The sequence below is a fragment of the Opisthorchis viverrini genome (assembly GCF_000715545.1).
Source record: "Opisthorchis viverrini unplaced genomic scaffold opera_v5_63, whole genome shotgun sequence".
NCBI lineage: Eukaryota > Metazoa > Platyhelminthes > Trematoda > Opisthorchiida > Opisthorchiidae > Opisthorchis > Opisthorchis viverrini.
This window is the reverse complement of record NW_008751719.1, coordinates 1,379,942-1,396,149: the sequence shown is the minus strand read 5'-3', so window position 1 is coordinate 1,396,149 and position 16,208 is coordinate 1,379,942. Positions and strand designations below refer to the sequence as shown.

Here is a 16,208-nt window from a genome sequence, read left to right as displayed (position 1 = left end):
AAACTGAGTTCATGCCGGATGCATCCCCTCAAACCACATTCTGATGTACTGCTTTCTTATCTTCCCTCCGACTCAGGTTCCAACATCGCGTTTAGATACTTCATCCTTGACTATCCGCACTTTCCTAATGGCCAATCACGGACATCCTTGGACAGGGTTCCAACAGCTTGGAGAAGGTGGCTTGCAAGCTGTCTACTCTGTTCGGCTTGCAGCTCGTGTTTCTTTATGCCACTTGCTGAATCATCTGGATCACTATCCTATGGTAGGTCCGCTTTTTTATGCTACTTTATAAAGTTCATGCCAGCTGTCTTGTGCCTTAAAACTCGACATCTCAGTCGATATAGTATTTGTTTCGTTGTATTGGTGCGCTGATGTCTGGTTTATTCTTTTTATTGCACGAAAAGTCTTCAGTAAAAGAAAAGATAAGACCCGAAGACGAAACTCCATCAAACCACATCAAAGGAGAAGACAGAAAACTAGAGGAAGTTTCTATAGTCTGAACGTTCTGCAACAGAATAGAAAAGTGCACAGTCCGGTCCGACATCGAGTGTAGTCAAATATAGAGATGTGGAAAAGCAAGAACTTGGCCAGTAAAATTATTGATTTTTTACTTCCACCAGAACTGACTTTCAGGTGGTTGGAGTGTGTTTCATTTATGAGTACCGTTTTAAGCTGTTCACGAGGGAAACTAACCTTCGGGTCATCAGTGTCGGCCGTTGTTTAAAGGTTAAAAGTTCAACAACAGCGTCACTGTGTCAAGCGCGATCCTTTGATCACTTTTGCCACTCGCCAGCAATGGCAGTGATCATATGGATCAGAAAAACAGGCATTATATTCTTATCCCACTCCTTAAAGCAGTAGCCTGAGATAATCTCTTGGGCTGATCACCAGTTTTTCGTTTTCTATCTACTGACACGCGAAACATGTGGCGTTGTCACCAAACAATCCTTTCAGTCGGTATTGACCCAACTTGCCCAATATCTTCTCAAGTACGGAATCGTTTAGCATGGCAGAGGCCAATCATGTCCCGATGCTCATGTGAATCTTCTTTGCAGAGATCACGTTTCCAAACCTCGGACAATAACTAATCACGCAAAAACTCGGCTTTCCTGGGACAGTTCCACACATTCTTTGGCTAGCTTCTTCATACCACACAAAACTCGGATTACAGAGATCCTTTTCGGGGAAGAAACCACTCCCCAGAAGTCCCCGTGACACTTATTACCTTTCCCAATACGGGACCGTATTACTGTGAACATACTGGTTTCGTACACTAATTGACACCATTGGTTTGTTTAGCTTCCGTTTTAGGTGTTCATACGTCCATCCTTTAATGTAAACCGTACCGCAGAATTGTGGTATAGATGTTGAGCGACCTTTGCAATTGCATAAGCCAAAAAGGATCCAGTAGCATATCAGCCCAGTTTCGGGAGTAATTGGGCAAAAACCATCTTGGGTACTCTGCACTGGCCGATTGAGAACGCGACGTTACACAGAATGGTTGTGAAGAACTCGTACCCTGTCCAGATTTCCCATTGAAACTGTCTGACTGGCATTGGTTTTTCGACAGTGCAAAGTCTCCAATTGGTGGTGCACTACCTACTAGCTTTTCTCAGTGATCGAGATCCGTTTTGATTGACAAAATTTCTCGTGAATCTGAAACTTGACGGAGATTCGAATGAGAGGTCCAGGTCGGTGGAACGAGATCCAGCTCGCTGTAAACATTAAGCTGAGTCGTCTGTTCTTGAAGTTTCAGCGAAGCCTAGAAGCGATCCCTGGTAGTGGTTTGCATTTACTCGAAATGAAGCATAGGCCTATAACTAGGCTGACATGTCTTTAGAACTATTTGAGAAAGTAACTTCGATTGTGTCTAGGAATCTAAGCTTCGTTTGCCTGGTTGCTATACACCTGTTTTCCCGGTGTAATCGTCGTTGTTATTGATAACGACATTACGGTTGAACATCGGTAGTTTGCGGTTGCCCTAACAGGTATATTGATCACCCACTATTTCCTTTTTTCTCCTCTAGGACGGGCAGGGAGCGCAGTTGAATACCACCATTCAGGAAACGCATGATCAGGCACATGGTCTTCCGGATGCAGACATGTCAGACGCGACTGAACTAAGTTTGACGACTCTGGAGCAGCCCAACATACAGCTGTTCTCACTCAATGAATCTATCCTGTTAACTTTTCTTTCCCTTCCCATGCCAAACACGGCTCCGGTTACTTCCCGAAGAGCTTCGGGAGAGCCCCAATTCCATCGGTTTCCAATCTCAACCCGATCTCTTTCCATGAAACCGTTTCTGCTCGATCCGCCTGAAAACTCTTCACACTTTGAAGGAGCTCTTGCTCCGACTGACAACTTCATCGAAGTATCAGGTGAGTGATTGCTGACTTGCGCCCATCGATCGCTTGCATTGACATGCATCATGGTGACGATGGCGGCTTTGTTCTTCTTCATGTTTCTCTTTTTCTGTGCGCGCGTGTCTGTGCATAACAAGCGCCTCGTAGACCTAGTCTTATCCTCTCGACATTCTGATACATGTGATTTGTGTGTGGACCCGTCGGTCTATTATTTATTACGTTGGCATGATCATTCTGCGCGCCACTGCAGCTTTGTGAGCCTGTGGTTGGCCTATTTTCATGGGAGTGCACACAAATCTCCTTGATGGAATGTGCCTTCGCCACCTACCAACTGTGGACGTCTACTATGGGTGCACACCTTTCTGTCCATGTAGCTGATGCCCCGGTTAGTTATGGTATTTAGCTTTAGAGCCCATACGCAGTAAGCGTCGCTCTATCTTTTCCGCTATTTTTCTCAAACAACAAACTTAATCCGTGCGTTACTGGGCCGCCGGTTCTTCAAACATTATGTATGCATTTTTTTGCCAACAGCCCACCACCCTTTCTTATCCTGCCCTTTTTATCGCCTATTATTCAAATCTGCTGTGACGCATTTTTGTTCATTCGTAGGACTTCTTATGCATAGATTAGCTAGCTGTGTCAGGTTCACTGTGCCTGGTACGGTTCCCTGTACCTAAGTCAGCAACTGCTTCACTATCAGTGGGTGTATGCAGGAGCATTTGCCTTTTCTGAACTGAGCTGCTGAAGCAGCCGACCGGTTGCTAATTCATCTAACTTACATTCACTCTAGCTGTTTCATCTACATTTAAACGTCCCCGGTTGACCTGGTTTCCCAGATAGATGTATAGTTGTTACATAATGAAACTGGATAGTATGGCTTTGTTGCGGTGACCTTCGTTTTTCATCGCACCTAATTCCTACCGTTTCGCGTGCGCCTGTTTCCACTCTTCCCGGTGCTCGGAACCGATATCTTCTCTCATATTTATTGTTCGACGCTACTGAACTTTATTTGTGTCCTACAAGCAAGAAACCCAACTTATTTTCCATTCCCATTATTACAAAAATAGTTTGGCCGTATGTAAAACTCAATACTCCGAGTACGAATCTAAAGTGGGCATTATCGTGACAGGAAAATTGCTCTACTATGCGTCGTTCGTTTTAACCCTCTATTGAGTCACTAAGTGGGATATTCCCTCTAATGTATGTTTTCTAATGTTCCCTCTCAGGCAATTCTCTATCATATGACCTTTTGCCTGCCTACTCTTGCTAGCAACATTCCTATGACAAATGCCCATCAGAAGTGTCCCCCTAAAGGGCACGATGAGCCTAATGTCCCTGTGTAATTCACAAAATTTTATCCACTCTGACTCCAAACCCATGTTTTGTCATCACAAACTTTGTTGAAACTTTGTTCGAAATCGATAGCAACGTCGTGTGTGTTAAAGGGAGATATTCGGGTATCCGATTATGAGCAACTTCGGACTGATCTTACGAAGACAGTGTTTACATTAGTCGATTACTTGTCACAGATTGGTAGGAACAAGGAGGACACTATTCACTACATCCCGTGTTATTTTCTCGGGGTCAGTACATGTTTGCGTACCCACGTTTTGTTGCATCATTCAATCCCGGCTGATATACAAATGTTTCGTACGTGTTTCTCTGCAGATGAAAAGTGAATGTTTTCCTGATAATCAGATGTGATTTCTCGTTTGTTCCACTTAACAGATGTTCAATATACGCGGATTATCGTTAGGGACTTTGCTGGGAAATATAGTTGGGATTTGTCTTACTTGCATGGTCTGTGGAATGGAAGTGACCCTGGTCCCACCCATATGTCTCCACTGGGAATAGAATCCTCCTCTTCAACGTCTCGTCACGCACCTCCATGTCCACCTCCACGTCTGAATCCAAATCCGCCTCCACTGCAGTCAAGCTTGGTCAGATCCTCCGGTTCCCCAGGGTCGGACCCTTCTGATCCCTCCTCAACTAAATCACGCACAACGCGCGTATTGCTATCATCATCATCCAACCACACTGTGATTTCTAACCAACCCAAGCCGGACGCTTTGGATCAGGTATATTTATTACGATATTCTGCTGCTACTCTCATCTCTCTTTGGGCGTCACCTCCAGTTTCTGATTCCTCCCTCCCTATCAACAGGTGTTTTTGGTCAGAAGTTATACGCATTGCTATCCGTCGCCTACTTACGCCATTCATTCATCTCATTGGTTACCACAGATACAATTGTGCATCTGTTTATGACACCCTGTAGATTGTCTCGGTATATTGCTTAACTATGTTGATTTTGTTTTCCACACCTATCAGAATGATAGGTAGAACTGAGCGTAGTCCGCTACTGATAATACATTTTCATTACTCTCAGCTGATCATCTCCTGAGACAGGATTTTTCAGCTTCAGTAATATCTCAGATAGGAGCTACCCAAACACAGCAATCAGCTCCCAAATCGCTCAGGTTCAAATGACAAACTCTGTAGACCTCATAGGGGGTCAGTCGGTTCCACGTCGCCTTGACCGTACCCCATCTCTCTTTGGGCGTCACCTCCAGTTTCTGATTCCTCCCTCCCTATCAACAGGTGTTTTTGGTCAGAAGTTATACGCATTGCTATCCGTCGCCTACTTACGCCATTCATTCATCTCATTGGTTACCACAGATACAATTGTGCATCTGTTTATGACACCCTGTAGATTGTCTCGGTATATTGCTTAACTATGTTGATTTTGTTTTCCACACCTATCAGAATGATAGGTAGAACTGAGCGTAGTCCGCTACTGATAATACATTTTCATTACTCTCAGCTGATCATCTCCTGAGACAGGATTTGTCAGCTTCAGAAATATCTCAGATAGGAGCTTCCCAAACACAGCAATAAGCTCCAAAATCGCTCAGGTTCAAATGACAAACTCTGTAGACCTCATAGGGGGTCAGTCGGTTCCACGTCGCCTTCGACCGTACCCAGCCAATTCATCGGTTGTCCTCTGGGACGAAAATGATGTCTTGGAAGCGATTTAGAGGTCAAACTTTTAGAGTCGTTCTTGCACAGAAAACGCCCAAATCTTCCAAGGCTTCACCATTTGGGAAGTTGAGGTGAGCTTGATAAACCTTAACAATGTCTCAGTATGTCGTCTTCAGATAGCGAGCCTACTATATTCGTCGAAGCGAAAATTCTTCGGCTTCCGAGTATTTACTGCCTCCAAGGACACACAAGGTTGCTGAATACCCGGGTTTTGTGCCTAAACTAGTTCCATATCTTTCGCTTATTCAGCTGCGGATATGCAGATTACTGTCAGTGTCTTGTGCTTTGGGCTTTATAGTAAATCCGCCACTTATCTTTTCGCAGCTGATGAAAGAACTCTCTGCTAGCAGTCCGGAATGTGCGCTAGAATGGAACTCGAATGTTCAAGAAGACGGAGTGAGAAGAGAAACCGGCTCCCCTTGTTTCAATATGGAAGCAATGACCAATGACCAGATCACCGCTCAATGTCAATTAGATGAGGAAGTTTTAGAACACGCAAACAGGTATGTATTTTTTCCGATTCTCTGAGTTCGCGACCTAATTCGGTAACCCACGTTTTTTCTCCCATTCTAATCTGAGTGTGTAGTTGATTGAAGACGGCTGAGGTTGAGTATACCTTAAGAAACTCGAAATCCACCCTACTGGTTTTATTGGCCATCGCACTTACGGTTTAAGCCGTCACTTGGCAAACGTTGCTCTTGCCTTTTGCCCCAAAGAATATTCGACAGTCTCCTCCCCACTCCTTTTTTACCATCTGTTTTCCTTGTTTGGTTATGCGTGTCCGTCTTCGAAACACCCTTTAATTTTCATACCGCGTGTCCCATTCCATTGTTACTAATGGGATTTCGTTACAGCACTAAGCAGATCATCACTAGTTATGGTAATCGCCGAACCATGACTTACTTTCTCTAAGTTAAGGTCAGATCATCGAGTACGATGAACCCTCTTACACATGTCCCTCTGTGGTGACTCGTCTGTTTTGTAGATTCTGGTGATCGAATTCCCTCCCGAAAGCAGTTTATGGAGTCAAGTGCAAATAACGGAATAACTCAACCATCCTTCTGCGTAGTTCCATTGATTGTCCTGGCGCTTTTTATTTGTTTCGTACAGTCGATCTCACTCAGAGTGACGATGCCTGTTCCCAGAAGTTAGGTTACCGCTTATGAAGTCCGCCTTACCGCCCAAATACTCAAGCTCAGACAGAAATGCAACCATTTTCCTCGGAAAAAGCTGACTTCCCCCTAAACACCTACCACACTCCCAAGAGTCCATCCTATGATTCACAGATTGTACGTATGACTCTGTCTATAGTTATGTATCGCTTCTGTCGCTCACTTCTCAGTTCCAATCAGTGCTGGTCTGGTTATCTTATATAGGTATACCACCTGTCTTGCTAATGAGGTATGAAGGTGGTCCAAATCCCATCAATACAACCCGTCTTCAAGAGTAAGGTACACTTCATCCTCCTTATGTCTAATAAGGGTTGCAAGAATCAATATCAGTCACCGTCCTTCGAGTTTTTAGAGCTACGAATGATCCAAAATGATTGTGGCTTCTTCCTCTTGTTCAGCGTTTTTTTAGAATAGAATTAGCATGATTTTCGGTAATAATACAGTACTAAGGTGACCAAGCCAACACTGATTTTTATGTCCGTGATGATACTTTGGTTCCCCCCCTTTTATTTTGCTCCAGACAGTTTCAGTCGGCAGCAGCTGCTGCCGATGATAATTCAACCGGCACTAGAACTGGTCGGACCAATGCCAACGCATCAATCTCCACTTCCGGTGTTTCCCCTCGAAATGACTCAACCTCCATGCCAGATCAGTTTGCCGTCTGTCGGAATTTGATCAATCAGTTGGGTTTCTTATCCTTCGAACGACGCCCCACAATTGAACTCGTTCAAAAGTCTGCAGGCCTCGTGCGAGATTTGAAGCATTTGGACAAATTCGGCGTGTACGTTTTACATCTCTTGTCCGCTGTCCATCACTTTTCTGCTACCACTTAACTCCATTAGTGTAACACCATTCTGCACGCCAAATGGAGTCCTGTTACGGCACTTTAGCTAATCTAAGTTTCTACATTTTATTGCTAACACAGGGAGCCAGCTTGTTCACACATTTCGTATTTGTAATTTGAGGATAGATCCAGCTCGAAGTTCCGCTCGTTTTCTTTGGTCATTTGGCCCATTTGATTTGAATCAACTGTTTTCGCAAGTCTGTACCCTATTCCGTCCTTCATCTGTTGCCGTTTCCCTATGATGCATGTTTTTGTCTTGTGTGGGCCCAATTTAACCGGAGGGCTGTCATGGGCAGTCTTCGGACAACATTTTCGCAACTCACAGTTGGCGTAGTTACTCCTGCGATGGATCACAACAGTGACAATATAACTAGTTGCCACCGGAGTAAGCATGTTTTTAGTGAAATCATTTGTACACTTCGGTGACAGTCTGAGGCATCCGAGTTCAGGCGTTTCGTCCTGATAAACTAGAACAACGACAGTAGTAGAATAGACTAAACAGGCAAGATTGTCATCACTATCCTGCCAGGTCCCTGAAGCACATATTTTCGTGTTTGACTGTGAAGTAAGCAAGCATACTGACTCCCAAAGATACCTTTGTAACTTGTAGTGTTATAATTTCGCTTGAGTTTGCATAAATCTTCATATTGTTAGCTAAATTTATGACCTTTGACTGATTCACAAACGTGGTCTATAGACCGATCTCTTGATTGTAAAGTCGGATAAGGGCACTTTCAAACAATTCTATGCCCGCACTTCCCTGCATGTCCTCATAGCCGGCTTTCTAGATAAATCGGTAGCCTTTCCCATACTGAATACAATAATCGCCTCAAAGGGACGACATGGCAGATAAAAAATTGGCAGGTCTTCGTCAAGGGAGGGGTTATTTCGCACTAAATCCTGGCCCTTATGCTACTTCCGGAGAAAGGACCACCCTTGGGGAACTGCTACTGTTGACCCAGTAAGTGAAGCCTATCTATGCCGAAAGTCACTGTACAACTGTTTCATTCTTATTGCAAATTTATCAGCAGTGCGTATCTCACGAAACCCGGAGAGTCCATGGCAGATAAAAAATTGGCAGGTCTTCGTCAAGGGAGGGGTTATTTCGCACTAAATCCTGGCCCTTATGCTACTTCCGGAGAAAGGACCACCCTTGGGGAACTGCTACTGTTGACCCAGTAAGTGAAGCCTATCTATGCCGAAAGTCACTGTACAACTGTTTCATTCTTATTGCAAATTTATCAGCAGTGCGTATCTCACGAAACTCCGGAGAGTCTCGAACTCGCGATACCCAAGTTAGTAGTTTGAACACTTGACCGTTCGACCACGAACGGCTTATCAGTAGTGTGTACAATGTTCTCGGCTTTTCGGCATAAATTAGATTCACTTACAAGGAACAGGGTAACGTTGGGGCCTTCTCATAATGCGGTGCTTCTTAGTCCTTCATATCGCTGTGTCGTGTATTCAAACAATATTATATTGTAGTTGTTCTGTAAGCCCATTTATATGCTTGTGTGTGTCATACTGATTTCTAAGTTTCCCAGAATGCTTGTGGCTGAAGAGTAGCCTTTACATCTCGCTTTATATGCTGTAATTACACCTCCCCGGGATTATAAAGTCGTAGTCGTTTAACCAACGTGCATTTCTACTGTTTCTTCCAGCGGCGTACAGAATCATTCCCAACTCCATAAAAGTAGTGAATCTATGCTTCCTACGAATCTCCATTTGTGCTAGTCCCGCAAATTTGGCTCCAGTTTATCCGTAACAGTACTTGAAAACATCTTATCTCCCGGGACCAGGGGGTTCCTCCGATAGGTTCGGCTGCCAAATATCGTTTGCAATCGAATGTAGTAAATGTTCGTTCTCCTCCCTACTTATTGACTTTTCACTGTCCTTTCATGAATTTGATAGACAACGGGTCCTTGTTGTCCGGTGAATCCGCACTGATACGATGCCGTTACTCAACGATTTTTCCCCATATACACACCACCCCATTATAGGTAAAACTTGAGGTATCTTGGGATCTAATCACTGTATATCGTGCCAGCATCACTCTGTAGTTTTATGTTAAGCACTTTTTGGAGTACAAGATGGAAGAACTGGTACTACCTTGGTCGTACCAACTTGCTCACGTTCTATTGATACTTGATGGACTGCTTAGAGTAGTCCTCTCCGATAAATTATTCCTCAGTTGATGGTCGTAGAAGTTGGGCGATAAGTTGTCAACAAGTTATGCAATGTATGACCAAAAGGCTCGCTTGCGTTAACAAATATGCCCTCGTTTGTCTCCTAAAACGAAATGTCGTAATAGTATCAGATGCCAGTGGGTACACTTCACTTGCTTTTACACGCACATATCTGTCACCCCCCCCCCTCCCACTTTCTTCATCGGTCGATGAGGCGGTAAAAACCAGTTCTGTACACGACCGAATGTGGATAACTGTCGGTGCTGACCTCGAAAAAATAAGCCGCTAAGTCAGAAACTAGGCGTAATATTAGGTACAGTAGCAATGCGTTCACGCATTCTCATTTCTGACTAACAGTCACGTGTGATATTAACTTGGATGACTGGGTTGGTGTGGTAGTGTTTTCTTATTGATTACGAGTCTCAGAACGAATACTCCTCACCTATAATCTAAAAGAACTTCACTTCTTTGTTCCTAAAAAGTTACACATACATCACCAGTGGAACTTTTGTTCGTTTTCTCAATTGCATTGCAGACGAGAAACTCACAAGATTGCAGTGTTTTACGTCGGAGCCGGGCAAGAGGACAAACAGTCCATTCTCTCCAACCAAACGGCTAGTTTAGAGTTTGAAAATTTTCTGGCCGGTCTCGGATGGGAAATCGATTTGTTGACTCATCGTGGATTCCGTGGAGGTCTGGAACGCAGTGGTCGTGCTGGGAACTCAACACCCTACTATGCTACTGCGACACTCGAGGTCATATTTCATGTATCAACTCGGATGCCTTCTTCGACGCAAGAAGACTTGAAAGTTAGTCGTTTATAATTTCTCACATGGTGTCTTCGCATAGCCATGTGACACAGCCAGCTGATGTGAAAGTGTACAAGGAAAATTGCCTCTACTGACCAGGTCGAGAACCTCTCCATTTCATGTATCTGTCGTACCTATAGGCTTTATAGTGTCAGAATCGATCAAAATATTATTCATTTGCAGTCGAGGTTGGCAGTGGATGAAAAAATAAGTAGACAAACCATGCTATGGCTATCTTGCGGTTAGAATTTCGAAGGAATGATGTTTTAACAACGTCAGCTTGTCTTGTAAGGAGTTCCATTGTCACTATTTGTCGCTTTCAGCATTTGAACGTAGTTTGTATTCGAGCATTTTAGTAGTGATTTCTTTTGTGTGTGGCGCTCCAAGCTGGCTTTGATTGGTGGTGTGTTGTCGGATTCATCCTGGATTCTTGTTTCACTCTAGCCATCGTTAACGGCTCTTCGCCTTCATTCGTCCGCTTACGAACTGCGATTGGCGCTTCTTGTGGGCTAGTTAAACAGGAAATGATATCAGATAAGTCTATTAGAGTGTGGAGCACGCCAAATTAGAAAAAAGGAATACACTTTCACTAATTCTCCATTCTACTAGTTCTTGAAGCCATCGCTGAGGCGTAGCATCTGATGCCAACGTTATGGTGGATACCCACGGGTTCGTCTAGTGACGGTGTCTAGGTTAGATATTCAAACTACCAGCCGGGGACTCGCGAGTTCGAAACTCTAGATTTTGTGGGATGCACTCTGCTGATGTTTCCCTATAAGGGCGAGAGGTGCGTGTTGTTCCTCGGCTTTTCAGCATAGATTGACATTAATTACAGGACGATAATTTCCCAATCTCACACTCCCAATAAGGTTTAGGTAGCACTGAACTATCGTTCATTTGACACCGGATTTTCTTCGCAACCTGCGCTTCACGGTCAATACTCTTTTCCAGATCGCTCTCATCAAAGCCAACAGTGCTTGTGAGCTCTATGGGCACTGTTGGTGCTGCTCTTTGCTTATTTGGTCAGTTGCCCGTGCATCAACTCCCATGAGGTTGTCTAAAAATCATCAGTTTACCGGAGACCTGAGTTCGAAAACCTCGTTGATAGAGTTGGAATTCAAAACATCATTTTATGAATACAAACTCTTAATGTATTTGTGCAGGTCACTGCTGTTTTCTCGAATATGTCCTAAGTGTAAACTTTGGGTAACCTTAGAACAGTCCAACTACTATTCATTTGCATAGTATCCATCAATCGTCTGTGCTCTCGTTCTTGTTCAATACACCAATTACAGTATAAGCACTTGGGAAACGATGAAGTAATGATCATCTGGACGGAAAATGCTCGCGCTTTCACTCGGAGCGTATTGCGGACACAGTTCGGCGATGTGCTCATCATCATATCACCGCTATCAACCGGACTCTTCCGGGTCGATGTCCGACGTGAATCAATGGTATGTTTCGAAGACTATCGTACCTTTCCTTTCAAACGGCTTACAGTATTATTTTTTCATGGACATAATTTTTAAATTTTATGAAGTATTTGCTCTCCCTGTCCTGCGTAACGTGGACTGGTTCGTACATTTATCGTGCAACTCCATCTGAAGTTTGATTGAGGTAGTTAGCATCCAAGAATATCGACCACGGGGACCACGGTCGCGTCGCGGTGGCCAATGGCCAGGGGGGCCGAAATCATCAAATATCCCAGTGTGAATAGGACAGAGGACGGTGCATGGAGAACGACGCGTGGTAGCGTGCGGTTACCAGTCGGCAAGAGTCAGAGAAAAAGCTGTATTGGGGACGAGAAATGGATAGGTAGTTTCGTTACTTTCGGGTGCCGGACGCCACCCAGATATAAGTGACGTTGCCTTTTCCAGTGCGTGGTGTGGGTATGAGGGCCTAGTTCAGCCCCGCAAAACTTTTTTCATGGTGAGAGTACTGCACACATCTAAAGGCCACATCCTAGCGTACAAGTTTACAATGAGCGTTTTTTTTTCATAAAAATGATTAGGAATATCCAAACAGAGGAGGAGGAAACAACTGCAGCAGCGAGTATATCGGGTGAGGTTTACTTGATGCATGAACGAAAGGAATCAGCTAAGGGTAACGTTTGGGTCCGACAGCACTTGTGCATACGGTTCGGTAATCCATGCTGTTGATGAAGATGAATGAAGCAATTAAACTGGAATTCGTATCATACTGCATTGTATACATTGATCAGTTTTCAAATAGTCGAATAGACTGCAAATGTATGCATAGTTGCTGTGAAAGAATAGGAAACGATCTACCCTGGTTGAATAATATGAGGTCAAGTGATAGAAGACGCCAGAAGTGAAGCTACTGGAGTAATTTCCTAACCGCCCCTCGACGGAAGGTGACCTGCAGTGAGATCGTTGTTTACTTTCCCAACTTGTTGAAGAATGTTACTAGAAAGCCCCGTTATCCACTCACATCTCAGTTTCTATGTGTGACTTGGCTTCTTGGAAAATCTTTTTTAATCCATTGAGAAAGTATACTTTTTGCACATCGCAGTTGACTGAACTGTTCCTTGCCAGGAAGCCTTTGCATGACCAACCTTATTATCTAAACCCATTCTTAGGTGGGATTCTTTGGACCGATCGTTCACAGCGCAGTGTTGGATGCTTGCGTTCTTCCGGGTCTCGTGCGGGCAACAGCGATCAACGCAAGCCGTGCCATTCGGGCTGTAAACCCTGGCTATCGACCACAGTATCCTTTTCGTTCATTGTAAACCGCAAACTGTATTGTCTCCCACCTGTTTACGGGATGCTATTTCTCATTGATAGTCTTTCCCTGACGTATGCTCACCACAACCGGCATTTTTTGTCCAGACGTCGTCTTGCTAAGCTCTTTGGCGTTTTTACCCACCATGCTGTTGACCGTAAACTTGCTAATTTCCAGTTATCCAGACAGTTCTTAAACGCTGAATACGAAGTGCCAGAAGGTCATGGTAAGGCCTTCAACTTATAGTTCCCATAAGATCTGGATGGACTGCAGTTCATCTGGAAAATTGAGGGGAAAATGATTGTCGTGAACAATTTGTACGCAGACTCTCTACCCAGAGACGGAACAAAGAAGGCGAACGGTGCCGATGTGTGTATGTACATTTTGTTTCCCTTTTAAGTCGAAATGGTTTGCAGCTTGCCGATGTAGGTCACTCAAGGCTCGGCAATATACTTTATGAACGTCAGTACCAGCAGTGAAATCATGAGGGAAGTGTCTGCTTAAACGTGACCTCGGGTCGCCTGCTTGCTAGGATCTGCAGCATCGAACACGCTTTTTGAGCTTTTTTATCACCGTAGCCTGTTAATATTGGTCGCGGTGTCTTCTAATCCATAGTTGTAACAATGCGGTCACAGCAGTGCCATTCGGGTCATCTTTCCGGCCACTGTCCTTGACCTGTTATCTCACAGTTATGAGGAACGTGCTGCCAGTCTGAAGCAAATCATTTCTCGGTACGCCGTACGCAGCTGCTTCGAAGATTTCGCTCAGTCTCTAGTCTTGCCTTCGCTGCCTCCAGGTGAGTCACTTCCCCTCGTTCGCTACAGCCCTCACTTTAGAATTGCAATTTTAGTGCAATGGGGCATACCCCCGGTCACTGATAATCCCAATGGGTTCGTCTGCTGTTTAGTTTGTTGATCAACCTGAAATTTGTCATTGGGGTTTTGCTGATTAACACCGGGAGCTTCACAGCTAATTCAGTTCCTGATGGCCATCTGACGAAGTGCGGTAGCTAAGACTTAATCAAAATTACCTAAGCGTACCTGGGAACAGCTACAATTATGTGTTAGTTTGTGCTTTTCAACCTCGTTCATGTTCTTTCGGAAGTGGGAACTGCCCGCCGCCTGTTAACTGGAAGTTTTTAGGTAGAATGTTGTGAAAATGGATTGCGTGAGCTTTCACTTATATGTGCCAAATTCGGTATTCATCCGTCAGCTTTAAAACAGAGTGAATGTGTAGTGGAAACTTCCTGACACCTACTTAGCCCCATAGACCTATGAAAAAGTAGCGGTTGGGTCCGACAAATACTCATTTTCTCATTTTTTCACGAGATAACTGAATTTCTCTCAATTCGGGTTCAAGTAGAAATTAAGGTTGGCGGAAACTCGGAGACTGCTCCGGCCTGAAGGGCGAAACCGGTTGAGCTTTTGGAAAGTTTTGAGTAACTTTGTGAGTCGTTCCCTTCATGAAAATGTGCCGTTTGTGTTTGTTTCTGTATCTCTTTCATCCAAACTGGTTTGTATCTTATCGTCATCGATCGATTTTTCATGCTTCTCATGGCGCTGCCCGTTCGCTTGCTTCCATTGTTCACTACCGCCTCGGATACTTTGGGTCTGTGAATCCCGTTGCCCATAACAACTGTCCTTCAAACGACATGGGCTATTCTCAAAATATGATGATACTGTGTTTGTCCAATTCGCTGTTCCATTGTGTGATGATTTTTGCGGGCCAATGATCTCTCGACCTAACTATGTTTTCCTCACTTTCGATGCAACCATCCAATGAGCTGTTTTCTTCCATACGGTAATTTTGTCAATTTTCCATATGTGTGTATCGGAGCAGCTAATAAAAGGTGCTCTGATCAGTGGACTACGGCAGCGCTTTTCACGTCCTTTTGTGCCAGTCTTACTGCTTTAGACCAAGTCCTTGTATCAGAACCCCGGTTCCGCCTGAATGATAGTGCTTACGCACAACAATTTCCCCACTGTAAGTGTAACTTTAGCGTCATAGGCACGGTGCAAGGTACTTTCAACAAACCGATCCGTAAGTCAGGTCTACCTTTCGCCCAGTTTGACCAAGCTCATCCGACTTGTCCCATTATGTTAGTTCCCATTTCGGTTATGCTCTCGAGCCCCCTTAGTTTGTGGTTAGTTTTCACGTTTTTCAGCTCGTTTTCTACCGTTTCGACTACCTTTCCGTTCATCTAGATTCTATCATCTCGGAACTTCTTCAACAACAGCCTGATGGACGAGAGATTCTTGGGGGCAGCTTCCGCATGCCTGTCCAAGAATCTTATCCGCGTCAACATCCTGGCCACCATCAGAGCCTTGCTGCACCTTTCTCCTTCACGTCCAATGTTCCCCAGCATGTTTCTAGCTCCCGTGCAGCTAAAAGTAAGCTACGAGGTGGGATTTTGCCCTTGAGGGCTTTGTCAGAATACCGGAGACAAGTCACGGGTGTATATTGTACTGTCTGCTCACTGTCAATAATCAACATTTCATACATTTTACACTCCCGAGTCGAATTACCGGTATATATTTTCTGAGCGTGCCACTACTTTATATGTGGTTATCCGATTTTAAAGTACAGTCGTTCAAGGTTGTCGACCCGTTTTAGGAAACCAAAATCTGTTGCACAGCGTGCTAAAGTTTGTGGAAGGTGCTCCTCATGTTACGTTACACTACGTTATGGTAAATAGCAGTTAGTGTTTATGGAATGTAACTGATCCATATTCGCCTACCTGACGAACTGACCAAGGGGGCGAATAGTTGAGGCTTTGGGAATCTGACCATATCTTTCTTTAAAGAGTTCAAACTGTTGCGAAACTCTTTTCTGGTAACGTCGAAATAGGGTTAGTTGATGGTGTGCGAGTTGTTCTAAATTCCCCATCCTGTTCTGCGTTGACGAATTTGTAGTTTACCCACCGAGTATGTGAATGTCATAACATTTCCTGAGGAGCGATCTTTGGACGGCACATAATGATTGACTCGTCTCCAGTTCAGTGTAAATTATTGCTTTCAAACTGATTAGCCTGGCAATACGGTACCATATTCC

At 44.3% G+C, this 16,208-nt stretch overlaps 2 protein-coding genes across 2 annotated transcripts in view; one reads left to right on the top strand and one right to left on the bottom strand.

Annotated features, from left to right (window-relative positions):
- The window catches only part of T265_04053 (hypothetical protein), a gene marked incomplete at both ends in the record, with an annotated part of 65,253 nt that overhangs the window by 40,557 nt on the left and 8,488 nt on the right, over positions 1–16,208 (top strand). The window contains 10 exons of the mRNA XM_009168688.1: positions 77–262; positions 2,028–2,379; positions 4,093–4,442; positions 5,729–5,907; positions 7,097–7,357; positions 10,142–10,415; positions 11,711–11,869; positions 13,015–13,142; positions 13,847–13,953; positions 15,362–15,547. Coding sequence (XP_009166952.1) covers positions 77–262; positions 2,028–2,379; positions 4,093–4,442; positions 5,729–5,907; positions 7,097–7,357; positions 10,142–10,415; positions 11,711–11,869; positions 13,015–13,142; positions 13,847–13,953; positions 15,362–15,547 — 2,182 coding nt within the window. The remainder of the gene's footprint in view (positions 1–76; positions 263–2,027; positions 2,380–4,092; positions 4,443–5,728; positions 5,908–7,096; positions 7,358–10,141; positions 10,416–11,710; positions 11,870–13,014; positions 13,143–13,846; positions 13,954–15,361; positions 15,548–16,208) is intronic.
- Positions 7,493–7,813, bottom strand: T265_04052 (hypothetical protein; the record flags this gene model as incomplete). The annotated part of the gene is made up of 1 exon (XM_009168687.1): positions 7,493–7,813. One exon carries the CDS (start codon positions 7,811–7,813, stop codon positions 7,493–7,495), a length of 321 nt encoding a protein of 106 aa, XP_009166951.1.